This window comes from Oncorhynchus nerka, linkage group LG9b (assembly GCF_034236695.1).
Source record: "Oncorhynchus nerka isolate Pitt River linkage group LG9b, Oner_Uvic_2.0, whole genome shotgun sequence".
NCBI classification, from domain to species: Eukaryota; Metazoa; Chordata; class Actinopteri; order Salmoniformes; family Salmonidae; genus Oncorhynchus; species Oncorhynchus nerka.
In genome coordinates, this window is record NC_088424.1 from 42515108 (window position 1) to 42531066 (window position 15959).

The window sequence follows — 15959 nt, forward strand, 5'->3', positions numbered from 1 at the left end:
AACAGTTCAATATGTGTATTTGTTTTTCCTTAGAATATATATATATATTTTGTTTGTTTGTTTGTTTTTTTACAGAAAAGGGGGTTACATTTTGTGCAATTGGACTAGAAGAAACAATGAATAATTATGTTAATTTCATGACAGAAATATAATGGCGCCTGTTGAATCATACTGTCTGTTTATACAAACTACAAATTCCTTTTCACTTTTGAAATAAATATATTTACAGCATATATTATCATAAACATAGTCAGAGTATGACCTGTGGTTATTTAGTTGTAGCTTGCTGCTCTTGCCTTGAATGTTTAGGGGTACCCCCATACTGTAAATTACTGTATTATCTCCAATGATGATTGTGAGAGTAACCTGCTGGGTATATAAGACTAACCAATGAGCCTAAAATGACCATAACCCCGTATGGGGGTTTTGAGGCAACATTACATTTGTTTGTGTGATGATGTTGTTCAGAAAAAGAACTGAATGATAAAAACATACAAAATTCAACAAGAAAAAAAAAACAATGCAAAATATAACATTTTCAATAACATTTCAGTAATATTTTCAAAAAAGAAATGAGTTCTTCCTATTTATCCATAGTCCACAAGCGTAATGAGAGTGTAGTCACATTCACCTCTCAGCTCAGCAGACAGAGAGACAGACTGACTGACACGTCCATTGTGAGGGGGTTGTTGATTAGCTAAGATGGAAGGCTAAGGCTCAAGCTTAGCTGTGCTGTCATTATCCACAGGTCCACAGATCCTCAATCCCGACTGAAGATTCCCACAGTTCTTCTTTATCTCTTATGTCATCGTATAAAATGTATGCTTCTCATGTATAGAATGTCTCCTCATCGTATAGAATATCTGCTTTTCATATAAAATGTCTCCTCATTGAATAGAATGTCTCCTCATCATATAGAACGGCTCCATATCATATATAGAATGTCTCCATATCATATATAGAATGTCTCCATATCATATATAGAATGTCTCCATATCATATAGAATGTCTCCATATCATATAGAATGTCTCCATATCATATATAGAATGTCTCCATATCATATAGAATGTCTCCATATCATATAGAATGTCTCCATATCATATATAGAATGTCTCCATATCATATAGGATGTCTCCATATCATTTATAGAATGTCTCCATATCATATAGAATGTCTCCATATCATATAGAATGTCTCCATATCATATAGAATGTCTCCATATCATATAGAATGTCTCCATATCATATATAGAATGTCTCCATATCATATAGGATGTCTCCATATCATTTATAGAATGTCTCCATATCATATAGAATGTCTCCATATCATATATAGAACGTCTCCTCATCATATAGAACGTCTCCTCATCATATAGAATGTCTCCTCATCATATAGAATGTCTCCATATAATATATAGAATGTCTCCATATCATATATAGAATGTTTCCATATCATATAGAATGTCTCCATATCATATAGAATGTCTCCATATCATATAGAATGTCTCCATATCATATATAGAATGTCTCCATATCATATAGAATGTCTCCATATTATATAGAATGTCTCCATATCATATAGAATGTCTCCATATCATATATAGAATGTCTCCATATCATATAGAATGTCTCCATATCATATATAGAATGTCTCCATATCATATATAGAATGTCTCCATATCATATATAGAATGTCTCCTCATTGTATAGAATGGGTGCTCGTCATGTAGAATGTCTGCTCTTCATATAGAATATCTCCTTGTCATATAGAATGTCTCCTCATTGTATAGAATATCTGCTTGTCATATAGAACGTCTCCTTGTCATATAGAACAACTCCTCATTGTATAGAATGTCTGCTCTTCACATACAATGTGTCCTTGTCATATAGAACGTCTCAATGTATAGAATGTCTGCTTTTCATAAAGAATGTCTGCTCTTCATATGAAAAGACTCCTTGTCATATAGAACGTCTCAATGTATAGAATGTCTGCTTTTCATAAAGAATGTCTGCTCTTCATATGAAATGACTCCTTGTCATATAGAACGTCTCAATGTATAGAATGTCTGCTTTTCATAAAGAATGTCTGCTCTTCATATGAAAAGACTCCTTGTCATATAGAATGTCTCCTAGGCATTTAAAATGTCTCCTCATCATATATAATGTCTCCTTGTCATATGGAATGTCTCCTCATTATATAGAATGTCTGCTCTTCATATAGAATGTCTCTTCATCCTATAGAATGTCAGCTCATCATATAGAATACCTCCTTGTCATTTAGAATGTCTCATCATCGTATAGAATGTCTGCTCATCGTATAGAATGTCTGCTTGCCATATAGAATGTCTCCTTGTCATTTAGAATGTCTCCTCATCATAGACTGTCTCCTTGTCATATATAATGTCTCATTGACACATGGAATGTTTCCTCAACATATAAAATATCTCCATGTCATTTAGAATGTCTCTTCATCCTATAGACTGTCTCCTTGTCATATAGAATGTCTTCTTGTCATATATAATGTCTCATTGACACATGGAACGTCTCCTCAACATATAAAATATATCCTTGTCATATAGAATGTCCCCTTGTCATATAGAATGTGTCTTTGTCAAAAATAATTTATCCTTGTCATATAGAATGTGTCATTGTCACATGGAATGTCTCCTCATAATTTAGAAGCTCTCCTTGTCATATAGAATGTCCCCTTGTCATATGGAATGTGTCATTGTCACCTGGAATGTCTCCTCATCATTTAGAAGCTCTCCTTGTCATATAGAATGTCCCCTTGTCATATGAAATGTGTCATTGTCAAATGGAATGTCTCCTCATCATATAGAATGTCTTCTCATCATATAGAATGTCTCCTCATCATATATAATGTCTTCTCATCATATAGAATGTCTCCTCATCATATAGAATGTATTCTCATCATATAGAATATCTCCTCATCATATAGAATGTCTCCTCATCATATAGAATGTCTTCTCATCATATAGAATGTCTCCTCATCATATAGAATGTCTCCTCATCATATAGAATGTCTCCTCATCATATAGAATGCCTGCTCCTCATATAGAATGTCTCCTCATCATACAGAATGTATTCTCATCATATAGAATGTCTTCTCATCATATAGAATGTCTCCTCATCATATAGAATGTATTCTCATCATATAGAATGCCTGCTCCTCATATAGAATGTCTCCTCATCATATAGAATGTCTCCTCATCATATAGAATGCCTGCTCCTCATATAGAATGTCTCCTCATCATATAGAATGTCTCCTCATCATATAGAATGTCTCCTCATCATATAGAATGCCTGCTCCTCATATAGAATGCCTCCTCATCATATAGAATGTCTCCTCATCATATAGAATGTCTTCTCATCATATAGAATGCCTGCTCCTCATATAGAATGTCTCCTCATCATACAGAATGTATTCTCATCATATAGAATGTCTTCTCATCATATAGAATGTCTCCTCATCATATAGAATGTATTCTCATCATATAGAATGCCTGCTCCTCATATAGAATGTCTCCTCATCATATAGAATGTCTCCTCATCATATAGAATGCCTGCTCCTCATATAGAATGTCTCCTCATCATATAGAATGTCTTCTCATCATATAGAATGTCTCCTCATCATATAGAATGTCTCCTCATCATATAGAATGTCTCCTCATCATATAGAATGCCTGCTCCTCATATAGAATGTCTCCTCATCATATAGAATGTCTTCTCATCATATAGAATGCCTGCTCCTCATATAGAATGTCTCCTCATCATATAGAATGTTTCTCTAAAATCATTCTGCTGGCGTGTAACAACTCTGATAAGTACATACACACACATGCACAATCATACTGGGTCATAATATAAATCATGTAGAAAATCATATTTTCTTGTTGGATCCTCATCCTGCATCTGTTGCAGTTGGTCAGTCAGTCCCCTCCTCTCGCCTGTAGCTATAATCTTGGCTGCATTCTGATTGTCCACCTTTTTCCAAAGTATGCACTTTCCCACTCCTTGTCATGGTGTTAAAAACATTGAACTGGTGTAACCATTGGCTGGAGGGAGTTGTTAGATCCACCACTGTTAGATCCGTGACGGAGAGTATGCATGTGCACACTTCTAGAGAAATGTGGAGAATCGGGACGCAGCCGGTTGCTGTGGTGCTGATGACTGGCTCCCTCTATACGTTAGTCTCCAGGCCATTCATGTCGATGGAGCAGTGGTCCTTGTCCTTGTGCTCCCTCTTGTGTTGGGGAGCGTGGGGGTTCCTCTTCCTCTGCTCCGGCCGTAACCCCTCCTCCAGCTGCATCAAACGAGCCACGTCCGGGCCCTCTGGTCCGCAGGGAGGGTGCTGGTACCCACCGTTCTTCTGGTACGTCATCATCTGCTGGATGCTGATCATGGGCTTGGTCTCACAGATCAGAGGCACCTGCAGGAGGGTACAAGAAGGAGCTAATACCTTAATTTGTTGCCAGAGCAATGTATTCCCCATGAAAAACAAATCGATGGCCTGATTATTGGATCAAAATACATTTTTCTGCATCCATAGAAATGATCAGAGGACACATCGGCGAATAAGAAACTAAAAATGAAAAGGCAGGCATTCACACGTGAATATAAGTTGCAATTGAAGCTTTGTTTTCATGTTCTTTAATCTCATAACATTTAATAATAGACCACACACAAATGTAGAAGAAAACAATCTGGGAATTTATGCCGAAACAAATCATTCCCTATGTTATTAAACAAATAGACGGCCCACGATCTCACTACAGGATCAGAGGTTTGTATTGCCTACAGAGAAATGAGGAAAATAATCAGGATTAAGTTGAGTGAGATAAATATAATTGAGAAGCTCATAAATATTAGAGTAAGAGGGTCAAAACCTAATGATCTCTGTGTGATTGTCTTTGAATATAATGGGAATGATAAACTTTCGGGTGTCTTTAGCAGAAAGAGTAAACGATAGGACTTTTAGTCAGATTTGTAATATCTGTATTCAACAGAGAGATTGGGTGATCGGAGGCAAATAAATGTTTGTCTCTTCTCGACCTCTGTAGACGTGTTCTACTGTGGTATGTACTACAGTGTAACATTCTCCAAGGTTCTGACCACTCACCTCTTCCTTTTCCAGCAGACAGTCAGTTCACTGTACACAACGGAAATCAAACTTCCGTGAATGGAAAGTTGAGAGTGTCTGGCAGGCATTGTGATGCCAGGTTAGGGTATTTCTCACCTGCTCTCCTTCCTTGACGAAGTCTTTTCTGCAGATGTGAGCCATGATCCCCGTGGCCAGGGCATCTCCCATCACGTTGACCATGGTCCTGAAACGGTCCCTGGAACACAAAATGGAGGTTCAGCTGCCTTGATGGTGTTGGGTGGCTCTGTGGGGAACTGGCACTGGAGCTGCAGTCCACACTAGTAGTCTTGTGAGACACAACACTATACAATTACAGTAGCAGGGTTTCTGTGGCATATTGACATCACTTTGTAATATATTTGAAGATCACCTTGTTGTCATAATGTCTCAGTAAAACATTAATAACATTTTACCCTGTAAAATACAACATCCTTTGTTTTGAAAATCAACACCTGAACCTTTATTTCTATATGTAAAAGCATTGATAAAAATAAACCTTGGAGAAGATAAACTATACTTACAACGCCCAATCTACAGCAATGATGAGAGTGATGTCATCAGTGGGCAGGCCCACCGACGTTAACACGATCACCATGGTGACCAATCCGGCCTGCGGGATTCCAGCTGCACCAATACTGGCAGCCGTAGCTGTGATACTGGAAACGAAAGAGGAAATGCTATTAGTGACTGACTGGATTATCAGATCTGTACTGTGTCCAGCACCTGCAAATGATGCCTCAGTACAACCCTCTAGTTGATTATATTGTAGGCTATTGATCATGGTAGTATCCCAAACAGCACACTATTCCCTATTTAGTGCACTACTGGGCTCTGGTCAAAAGTAGCAAACTGCATATGGAATAGGGTGCCATTTGGGACACAACCCATGAGGGACAGAAAAAGAGGAAGAGATAGTGAAGGAAGACAGGAGGAGAGAGTGAAGAAAGACAGAAAGAGCGAGTGGGGAAAGACCGAAAGATAGAGTGGGGAAAGACAGGAAAGATAGAGTGAAGAAAGACAGGAAGAGAGAGTGAAGAAGGACAGGAAGAGAGAGTGAAGAGAGAGTGAAGAAAGACAGGAAGAGAGAGTGAAGACAGGAAGAGAGAGTGAAGAAAGACAGGAAGAGAGAGTGAAGAGAGTGAAGAAAGACAGGAAGAGAGAGTGAAGATAGACAGGAAGAGAGAGAAGACAGACAGAAAGAGAGAGTGAAGGAAGACAGGAGGAGAGAGTGAAGAAAGACAGGAAGAGAGAGTGAAGAAAGACAGGAAGATAGAGTGAAGGAAGACAGTGAGGCTCTTAAATCATTGGTTCCTTGTTGTGTGATGTAATGATCGAATTTGACCAATAACCCTTGACCTGTGATTCTGACATACAGTACACAGCATATACTGCACCGTATGTTCCCCCACAAGGACACCGTATGTCCCCCCACAAGGACACAGCATATACTGCACCGTATGTTCCCCCACAAGGACACCGTATGTTCCCCCCACAAGGACACCGTATGTCCCCCACACAAGGACACCGTATGTTCCCCCACAAGGACACCGTATGTCCCCCACAAGGACACCGTATGTCCCCCCACAAGGACACCGTATGTTCCCCCACAAGGACACCGTATGTTCCCCCCACAAGGTCACCGTATGTTCCCCCACAAGGACACCGTATGTCCCCCACACAAGGACACCGTATGTCCCCCACAAGGACACTGTATGTCCCCCACAAGGACACCGTATGTCCCCCACAAGGACACCGTATGTTCCCCCACAAGGACACCGTATGTCCCCCCCACAAGGACACCGTATGTTCCCCCCACAAGGACACCGTATGTCCCCCACAAGGACACCGTATGTTCCCCCCACAAGGACACCGTATGTTCCCCCACAAGGACACCGTATGTCCCCCCACAAGGACACAGTACATCCCCCACAAGGACACCGTATGTCCCCCACACAAGGACACAGTACGTCCCCCACAAGGACACCGTATGTTCCCCCACAAGGACACCGTATGTTCCCCCACAAGGACACCGTATGTCCCCCACACAAGGACACAGTACATCCCCTCACACAAGGACACAGTACATCCCCTCACAAGGACACAGTACATCCCCCCACAAGGACACAGTACATCCCCTCACACAAGGACACAGTATATCCCCCCACAAGGACACCGTATATCCCCCACACAAGGACACAGTACATCCCCTCACACAAGGACACAGTACATCCCCCCACAAGGACACAGTACATCCCCCTACAAGGACACAGTACATCCCCCCACAAGGACACCGTACATCCCCTCACAAGGACACAGTACATCCCCTCACACAAGGACACAGTACATCCCCCACAAGGACACAGTACATCCCCCCACAAGGACACAGTACATCCCCCACACAAGGACACAGTACATCCCCCACAAGGACACCGTACATCCCCCACACAAGGACACAGTACATCCCCTCACACAAGGACACAGTACATCCCCCACAAGGACACCGTACTTCCCCTCACAAGGACACAGTCGCTCCCCCACAAGGACACTGTACTTTCTCTCACAAGGACACAGTACCTCCCCCACAAGGACACTGTACTTTCTCTCACAAGGACACAGTACCTCCCCACAAGGACACTGTACTTTCTCTCACAAGGACACAGTACCTCCCCCACAAGGACACCGTACTTCCCCTCACAAGGACACAGTTCCTCCCCCCACAAGGACACAGTATGTCCCCCCACAAGGACACAGTTCTTCCCCCCACACGGACACAGTATGTCCCCCACAAAGACACAGTATGTCCCCCCACAAGGACACAGTACCTCCCCCACAAAGACACAGTATGTCCCCCCACAAGGACACCGTATCTCCCCCACAAGGACACTGTACGTCACCCACAAGGACACCGTACTTCCCCCACAAGGACACTGTACCTCCCCCCACAAGGACACCGTACTTCCCCTCACAAGGACACCGTACTTCCCCGCACACGGACACTGTACGTCACCCACAAGGACACAGAGATACACAGGCTGTTTGACATTTGACATGACATGGGCTGTTACGGTGACCATATTACCGTCACACTGGTGGTCATGAGTCATGACCGCAGTCAAATTCATGCATTAATCGAATGGCACCCTGTTCCCTAAAGAGTGCACTACTTTTGACCAGAATGCAATGATCAGAATGTTCACTCTAAAGGGAACAGAATGCCATTTGGAACACACTCTCTGACACTGTCTCTAGGGAGGGGACGTCACAGATGGACTATCGTTCCAAACAGCCAAACGCCACGGGAATAGAGCAGGACGCTACAGAAGAATATTAAAAGCCCTCCTGATAATTCTGTCGTGACCAGAGAGCTGAGTTATACAGGTCATGTGGGTGTTACTGCCAGGAGATTACTGCCTGCCTGGCCAAAGTCGGTTCGTGTCCCAAACAGTACCCTATTCTCCATAAAGTGCACTACTTTTGACCAAAGCCCTATGGGCCTTGTTCAAAAGTAGGGCACTCTATAGGGAATAGGGTGCCGTTTGGAAAGCAGGAGTCTGTGACGAGTAGAGGAGGATAGGACTGCTTAATGTTATTACAGTTTAACATGTCATTAAATCAGGGGAGAGCAAGGCCATTTTACAGGGGGAGGAGCGTGTGTGTGTGTGTGTGTGTGTGTGTGTGTGTGACTGTCTCTGCTATGTAATAGCCACTGATTTAAGGATTTAGTTTACGGGGTAGATCACTGTGAGGTAAGCCGTAGTACAGTCACATGTCACATTTACGTTTATCTACGTGCTTGATTCAGTATAATCTCATAATATTCATTCATTCATCCTCAAAACTGTAACACTAGATTAATTTCTGTGCTTCACAAACCGCAAAGCTACAGATGTGTTGGACCCTTGCGCTATTTTGGTCAAAATAATTCCACAGGGAATATACATAAACGGATGATTTAGCAATCAATAATCAATATGATAATCAATGTGTTTCAATGCAGGAAGTTCCATTTCAGTAATTAGAGCTTTCACTACAACCACTTCCAGGTTTCTGACCAGGAAGTCCCCCACTGGGCACAGACGTCAGTTCAAAGTCTAGTTTTGATTTACAGTTGATTGAGTTGTCAACTAACGTGAATTCAACGTGAAATCAACAAAACATTTCACCCTGTCATTGGATTAAGGTTAAAAGTCGATGGGAAAAAAAATGAAATACCTTGCGGTGATGACTCTTTACAAATCCAATCGGATTTCCACATTGATTCAACACACAGAGGGGTATAAAACCTTTGACTCAACCTGTTGTTGCCCAGTGGGCAGGCTGTTTGTTGATGCCACGTGTTCTGATTAGGACTTCTTTCTACAGTGTTCAATAAGTCCGTTTGTAATTGGGGTGCCCCGTGCATCCCTTTTCATACTAAAGCTGGAGTTCAATCCTGTCGCGCTTGTAGCTAACGCAGCTTTTTAAAGGCAATGTTACCCGTCAGTGGAGAGCCAATTCAAGTTAATGCTGCAGATGTCGGATTTACTGTCCGGCGCAAACACAGTTCTGGATTGAATCCAGTTATTGAAACACTATTATGACCCCCTTTTCAAGTAAGTTGTTTACCTTCTAAGACTATGTAGGCTATATACCTGTATTATAAAGGCTATGTAGGCTACATACCTGTATTATAAAGGCTATGTAGGCTATATACCTGTATTATAAAGGCTATGTAGGCTACATACCTGTATTATAAAGGCTATGTAGGCTACATACCTGTATTATAAAGGCTATGTAGGCTATATACCTGTATTATAAAGGCTATGTAGGCTACATACCTACCTATAAAGGCTATAAATACCTACATAGGCTACATACCTGTATTATAAAGGCTATGTAGGCTACATACCTGTATTATAAAGCCTACATAGGCTACATACCTGTATTATAAAGCCTATGTAGGCTACATACCTGTATTATGAAGCCTATACCTGTATTATAAAGGCTATGTAGGCTATATACCTGTATTATAAAGGCTATGTAGGCTACATACCTGTATTATAAAGGCTATGTAGGCTACATACCTGTACTATAAAGGCTATGTAGGCTATATACCTGTATTATGAAGGCTATGTAGGCTACATACCTGTATTATAAAGGCTATGTAGGCTACATACCTGTACTATAAAGGCTATGTAGGCTATATACCTGTATTATAAAGGCTATGTAGGCTATATACCTGTATTATGAAGGCTATGTAGGCTACATACCTGTATTATGAAGCCTATGTAGGCTACATACCTGTGTTATAAAGGCTATGTAGGCTATATACCTGTACTATAAAGGCTATGTAGGCTACATACCTGTATTATAAAGGCTATGTAGGCTATATACCTGTATTATGTAGGCTACATACCTGTATTATGTAGGCTACATACCTGTATAATAAAGGCTATGTAGGCTACATACCTGTGTTATAAAGGCTAGGTAGGCTACATACCTGTATTATGAAGCCTATGTAGGTTACATACCTGTATTATAAAGGCTATGTAGGCTATATACCTGTACTATAAAGACTATGTAGGCTACATACCTGTATTATAAAGGCTATGTAGGCTACATACCTGTATTATGAAGGCTATGTAGGCTACATACCTGTATTATGAAGGATATGTAGGCTACATACCTGTACTAAAAAGGCTATGTAGGCTACATACCTGTACTAAAAAGGCTATATAAGCTACATACCTGTATTATAAAGGCTATGTAAGCTACATACCTGTACTAAAAAGGCTATGTAGGCTACATACCTGTACTAAAAAGGCTATATAAGCTACATAGCTTTAATATAAAGGCTATATAGGCTACATACCTGTACTAAAAAGGCTATATAAGCTACATAGCTTTAATATAAAGGCTATGTAGGCTACATAACTTTAATATAAAGGCTAAATAGGCGTTATACCTGATGGTTATGATCTGGCCGAAGTCTAGCTCGTAGTTGTTGACCTGGGCGATGAAGATGGCTGCCACGGCCTCGTAGAGCGCTGTCCCGTCCATGTTGATGGTGGCGCCCACAGGGAGCACGAAGCGGATGATGCGTCGGTCGATGTGGTTGTTCTCCAGGAGGCACTTGAAAGTGATGGGCAGCGTGGCCGAGCTGGGGAGTAAATGAGTAGATTAAACACTCAACTCTATTATCTCAGTAAGTAGTAAACGTCAGAGCGTAAGGGTACAAACAGAAGACCACCTTGTGACGCAGATCACTTGCAATAAAAAACTGTTCATCAATTTCTATTCATGACTTTCCTTGAAGTTATAATTTCACACCTCAAAAGATGACATTTCCACCACAGGTAGTCTGTGTTTACTGACAGACTCAGGCAAGAAGAAGAACGAGAACAAATGTTTATAAAAATCTTACAGCAAGGCGTTTGTCTAGTTGAAACTCAGTCTCCAAATTTGAATGAAATTTAGTCTGTGACACTTTGAAGGTAATGTAAACAATGTTTTCACGGAGGATAGTAATGAGGATATCAATGCCTTCCCTCGAAGCTAGAATCCTTAGTTGCTACATCCATTTTCTGACTTTTAAATGAGTGATATATAATCATTGATTCTGGAAGAATATAATATAGAAAGGCCTAATGAGCTTAGTTCAACTGTCGTAACCCATCAGAACCCCAAAATACAAGCTTGTTTAGCTCCAATGTTTATACGTAAATGTAAACAAGCACTGTATAGCCTCAAAACATGGTGAACACTATAATGTTGATGTCATGGATGGTCAGTCCTGTATAGCCTCAAAACATGGTGAACACTATAATGTTGATGTCATGGATGGTCGATCCTGTATAGCCTCAAAACATGGTGAACACTATAATGTTGATGTCATGGATGGTCGGTCCTGTATAGCCTCAAAACATGGTGAACACTATAATGTTGATGTCATGGATGGTCGGTCCTGTATAGCCTCAAAACATGGTGAACACTATAATGTTGATGTCATGGATGGTCGGTCCTGTATAGCCTCAAAACATGGTGAACACTATAATGTTGATGTCATGGATGGTCGATCCTGTATAGCCTCAAAACATGGTGAACACTATAATGTTGATGTCATGGATGGTCGGTCCTGTATAGCCTCAAAACATAATGAACACTATAATGTTGATGTCATGGATGGTCAGTCCTGTATAGCCTCAAAACATGGTGAACACTATAATGTTGATGTCATGGATGGTCAGTCCTGTATAGCCTCAAAACATGGTGAACACTATAATGTTGATGTCATGGATGGTCAGTCCTGTATAGCCTCAAAACATGGTGAACACTATAATGTTGATGTCATGGATGGTCAGTCCTGTATAGCCTCAAAACATGGTGAACACTAAATGTTGATGTCATGGATGGTTGGTCCTGTATAGCCTCAAAACTGTTGATGTCATGGATGGTTGGTCCTGTATAGCCTCAAAACATGGTGAACACTATAATGTTGATGTCATGGATGGTCGGTCCTGTATAGCCTCAAAACACGGTGAACACTATAATGTTGATGTCATCCTGGCCTCAAAACATGGTGAACACTATAATGTTGATGTCATGGATGGTCCTGTATAGCCTCAAAACATGGTGAACACTATAATGTTGATGTCATGGATGGTCGGTCCTGTATAGCCTCAAAACATGGTGAACACTATAATGTTGATGTCATGGATGGTCGGTCCTGTATAGCCTCAAAACATGGTGAACACTATAATGTTGATGTCATGGATGGTCGGTCCTGTATAGCCTCAAAACATGGTGAACACTATAATGTTGATGTCATGGATGGTCGGTCCTGTATAGCCTCAAAACATGGTGAACACTATAATGTTGGATGGTCATGGATGGTTAAAACTATAATGTTGATGTCATGGATGGTAGCCTCAAAACATGGTGAACACTATAATGTTGATGTCATGGATGGTCGGTCCTGTATAGCCTCAAAACATGGTGAACACTATAATGTTGATGTCATGGATGGTCGGTCCTGTATAGCCTCAAAACATGGTGAACACTATAATGTTGATGTCATGGATGGTCGGTCCTGTATAGCCTCAAAACATGGTGAACACTATAATGTTGATGTCATGGATGGTCGGTCCTGTATAGCCTCAAAACATGGTGAACACTATAATGTTGATGTCATGGATGGTCGGTCCTGTATAGCCTCAACATGGTTAAAACTATAATGTTGATGTCATGGATGGTCGGTCCTTGCATCCATTGTGCTGTCTGAGTTTGAGAGTGGTTATATTTCTCCAGCCTGTTGCTCAGCTTTTTATCGGTAACAGGGGCGGGAAGGTGCTTTGTTATATTTTAAATTAAGGATTCAAGCTTTAATGAGTAATAATGACAAGAGAGATGCAGTCAGTCGGAGGGCTAGTGATTCAACATCATATTTGTTCCATTTGAATTCAACTCTTATTTATTATTTCAATGACAATGATTCATACAACAACAGAGAGATTCATTGAAAGATACGTCATTGTCAATATATTCACACCACTCCTGCTGTCAACGTTTCATCATGGCTAGTCGAGGAACTAAAAGACACAGAAACAGCACTTCTGTGGGAGGATCTGTAAACCACTTTGTGACAACTGCTGAAGTAAAAACGGCTTTATAAAATATATTTCACTGATTAAGGACATCCTGACTGTAGATACTCGATCATTCTCAATTATGTCCTAATACGCGAGACAGAAACCCAAGTCTACTCTGACACAGTCCCGTCTGGTGAAACTAAATCTGTCTGTGCAACAGCCGGGGAGCTGAGGAGCAGAGACTAATGAAGAGGTAATATCACTCCATTACTCCATGGACTCCCGAGTGGCGCAGCAGTCTAGCACTGCATCTCAGTGCTAGAGGCGTCACTACAGTCCCTGGTTCTGAATCCAGGCTGTATCCCTTCTGGCTGTGATTGGGAGTCCCATAGGGAGACATTGGGGATATGTCCCAATATGTGACCATCGACTAGAGATGGAAAAAGAAGGAGAGGTGGAAGAAGAAGGAGAGGTGGAAGAGGAAGGAGAGATGGAAGAGGAAGGAGAGGTGGGAGAGGTGGAAGAGGAATGAGAAGTGGAAGAGAAAGGAGAGATGGAAGAGGAAGGAGAGGTGGGAGAGGTGGAAGAGGAATGAGAGGTGGGAGAGGTGGAAGAGGAAGGAGAGGTGGAAGGAATGAGAGGTGGGAGAGGTGGAAGAGGAATGAGAGGTGGGAGAGGTGGAAGAGGAAGGAGAAGTGGGAGAGGAAGGAGAGGTGGAAGAAGAAGGAGAGGTGGAAGAGGTGGGAGAGGAACAAGAGGTGGGAGAGGAAGGAGAGGTGGAAGAAGAAGGAGAGGTGGAAGAGGTGGGAGAGGAATGAGAGGTGGGAGAGGTGGAAGAGGAAGAAGAGGTGGAAGAGGAATGAGAAGTGGAAGAGAAAGGAGAGCTGGAAGAAGAGGAAGGAGAGGTGGAAGGAATGAGAGGTGGGAGAGGTGGAAGAGGAAGGAGAAGTAGAGGAAGGAGAGGTGGAAGAAGAAGGAGAGGTGGAAGAGGTGGGAGAGGTGGGAGAGGAAGGAGAGGTGGAAGAAGAAGGAGAGGTGGAAGAGGTGGGAGAGGAATGAGAGGTGGGAGAGGTGGAAGAGGAAGAAGAGGTGGAAGAGGAATGAGAAGTGGAAGAGAAAGGAGAGCTGGAAGAAGAGGAAGGAGAGGTGGAAGAGGAACGAGAAGTGGAAGAGGAAGGAGAAGTGGAAGAGGAAGGAGAGGTGGAAGAGGTGGAAGAGGAAGGAGAGGTGGAAGAGGAACGAGAAGTGGGAGAGGAAGGAGAGGTGGAAGAGGAAGGAGAGGTGAAAGCGGAGGAAAGGTGAAAGAGGAAGGAGAAGTGGAAGAGGAAGGAGAGTTGAAAGAGGAAGGAGAGGTGGAAGAGGAATGAGAGTTGAAAGAGGAAGGAGAGGAGGAAGAAGAGGAAGGAGAGGTGGAAGAAGAAGGAGAGGTGGAAGAAGAAAGAGAGGTGGAAGAGGAAGGAGAGGTGGAAGAGGAAGGAGAGTTGAAAGAGGAAGGAGTGGTGGAAGAGGAATGAGAGGTGGGAGAGGTGGAAGAAGTGTAAGAGGAATGAGAAGTGGGAGAGGAAGGAGAGGTGGGAGAGGAATGAGAGGTGGAAGAGGAAGGAGAGGTGGAAGAGGAAGGAGAGTTGAAAGAGGAAGGAGAGGTGGAAGAGGAATGAGAGGTGGGAGAGGTGGAAGAGGTGGAAGAGGAATGAGAAGTGGAAGAGGAAGGAGAGGTGGGAGAGGAATGAGAGGTGGAAGAGGAAGGAGAGGTGGAAGAGGAAGGAGAGTTGAAAGAGGAATGAGAGGTGGGAGAGGTGGAAGAGGTGGAAGAGGAATGAGAAGTGGAAGAGGAAGGAGAGGTGGAAGAAGAGGAAGGAGAGGTGGAAGAGGAACGAGAAGTGGGAGAGGAAGGAGAGGTGGGAGAGGAATGAGAGGTGGAAGAGGAATGAGAAGTGGAAGAGGAAGGAGAGGTGGAAGAAGAGGAAGGAGAGGTGGAAGAGGAACGAGAAGTGGGAGAGGAAGGAGAGGTGGGAGAGGAATGAGAGGTGGAAGAGGAAGGAGAGTTGAAAGAGGAAGGAGAGGTGGAAGAGGAATGAGAGGTGGGAGAGGTGGAAGAGGTGGAAGGGGAATGAGAAGTGGAAGAGGAAGGAGAGGTGGGAGAGGAAGGAGAGGTGAAAGAGGAAGGAGAGGTGAAAGAGGAAGGAGAGGTGAAAGCGGAGGAAAGGTGGAAGTCACATGAGCCGAATACA

At 42.4% G+C, this 15959-nt stretch overlaps 1 protein-coding gene across 2 annotated transcripts in view; it reads right to left on the reverse strand.

Annotated features, from left to right (window-relative positions):
• The window catches only part of slc1a7a (solute carrier family 1 member 7a), a 76452-nt gene continuing 60493 nt past the window's right edge, over positions 1–15959 (reverse strand). For both annotated transcript variants that reach the window (XM_029646210.2, XM_065013738.1), the window contains exons 8-11: positions 11106–11300; positions 5683–5817; positions 5258–5357; positions 1–4450 (exon numbers count right to left, since the gene is read on the reverse strand). In XM_029646210.2, the coding sequence (XP_029502070.1) occupies positions 4202–4450; positions 5258–5357; positions 5683–5817; positions 11106–11300 (679 nt within the window). In that variant the 3' untranslated portion in view covers positions 1–4201. The remainder of the gene's footprint in view (positions 4451–5257; positions 5358–5682; positions 5818–11105; positions 11301–15959) is intronic.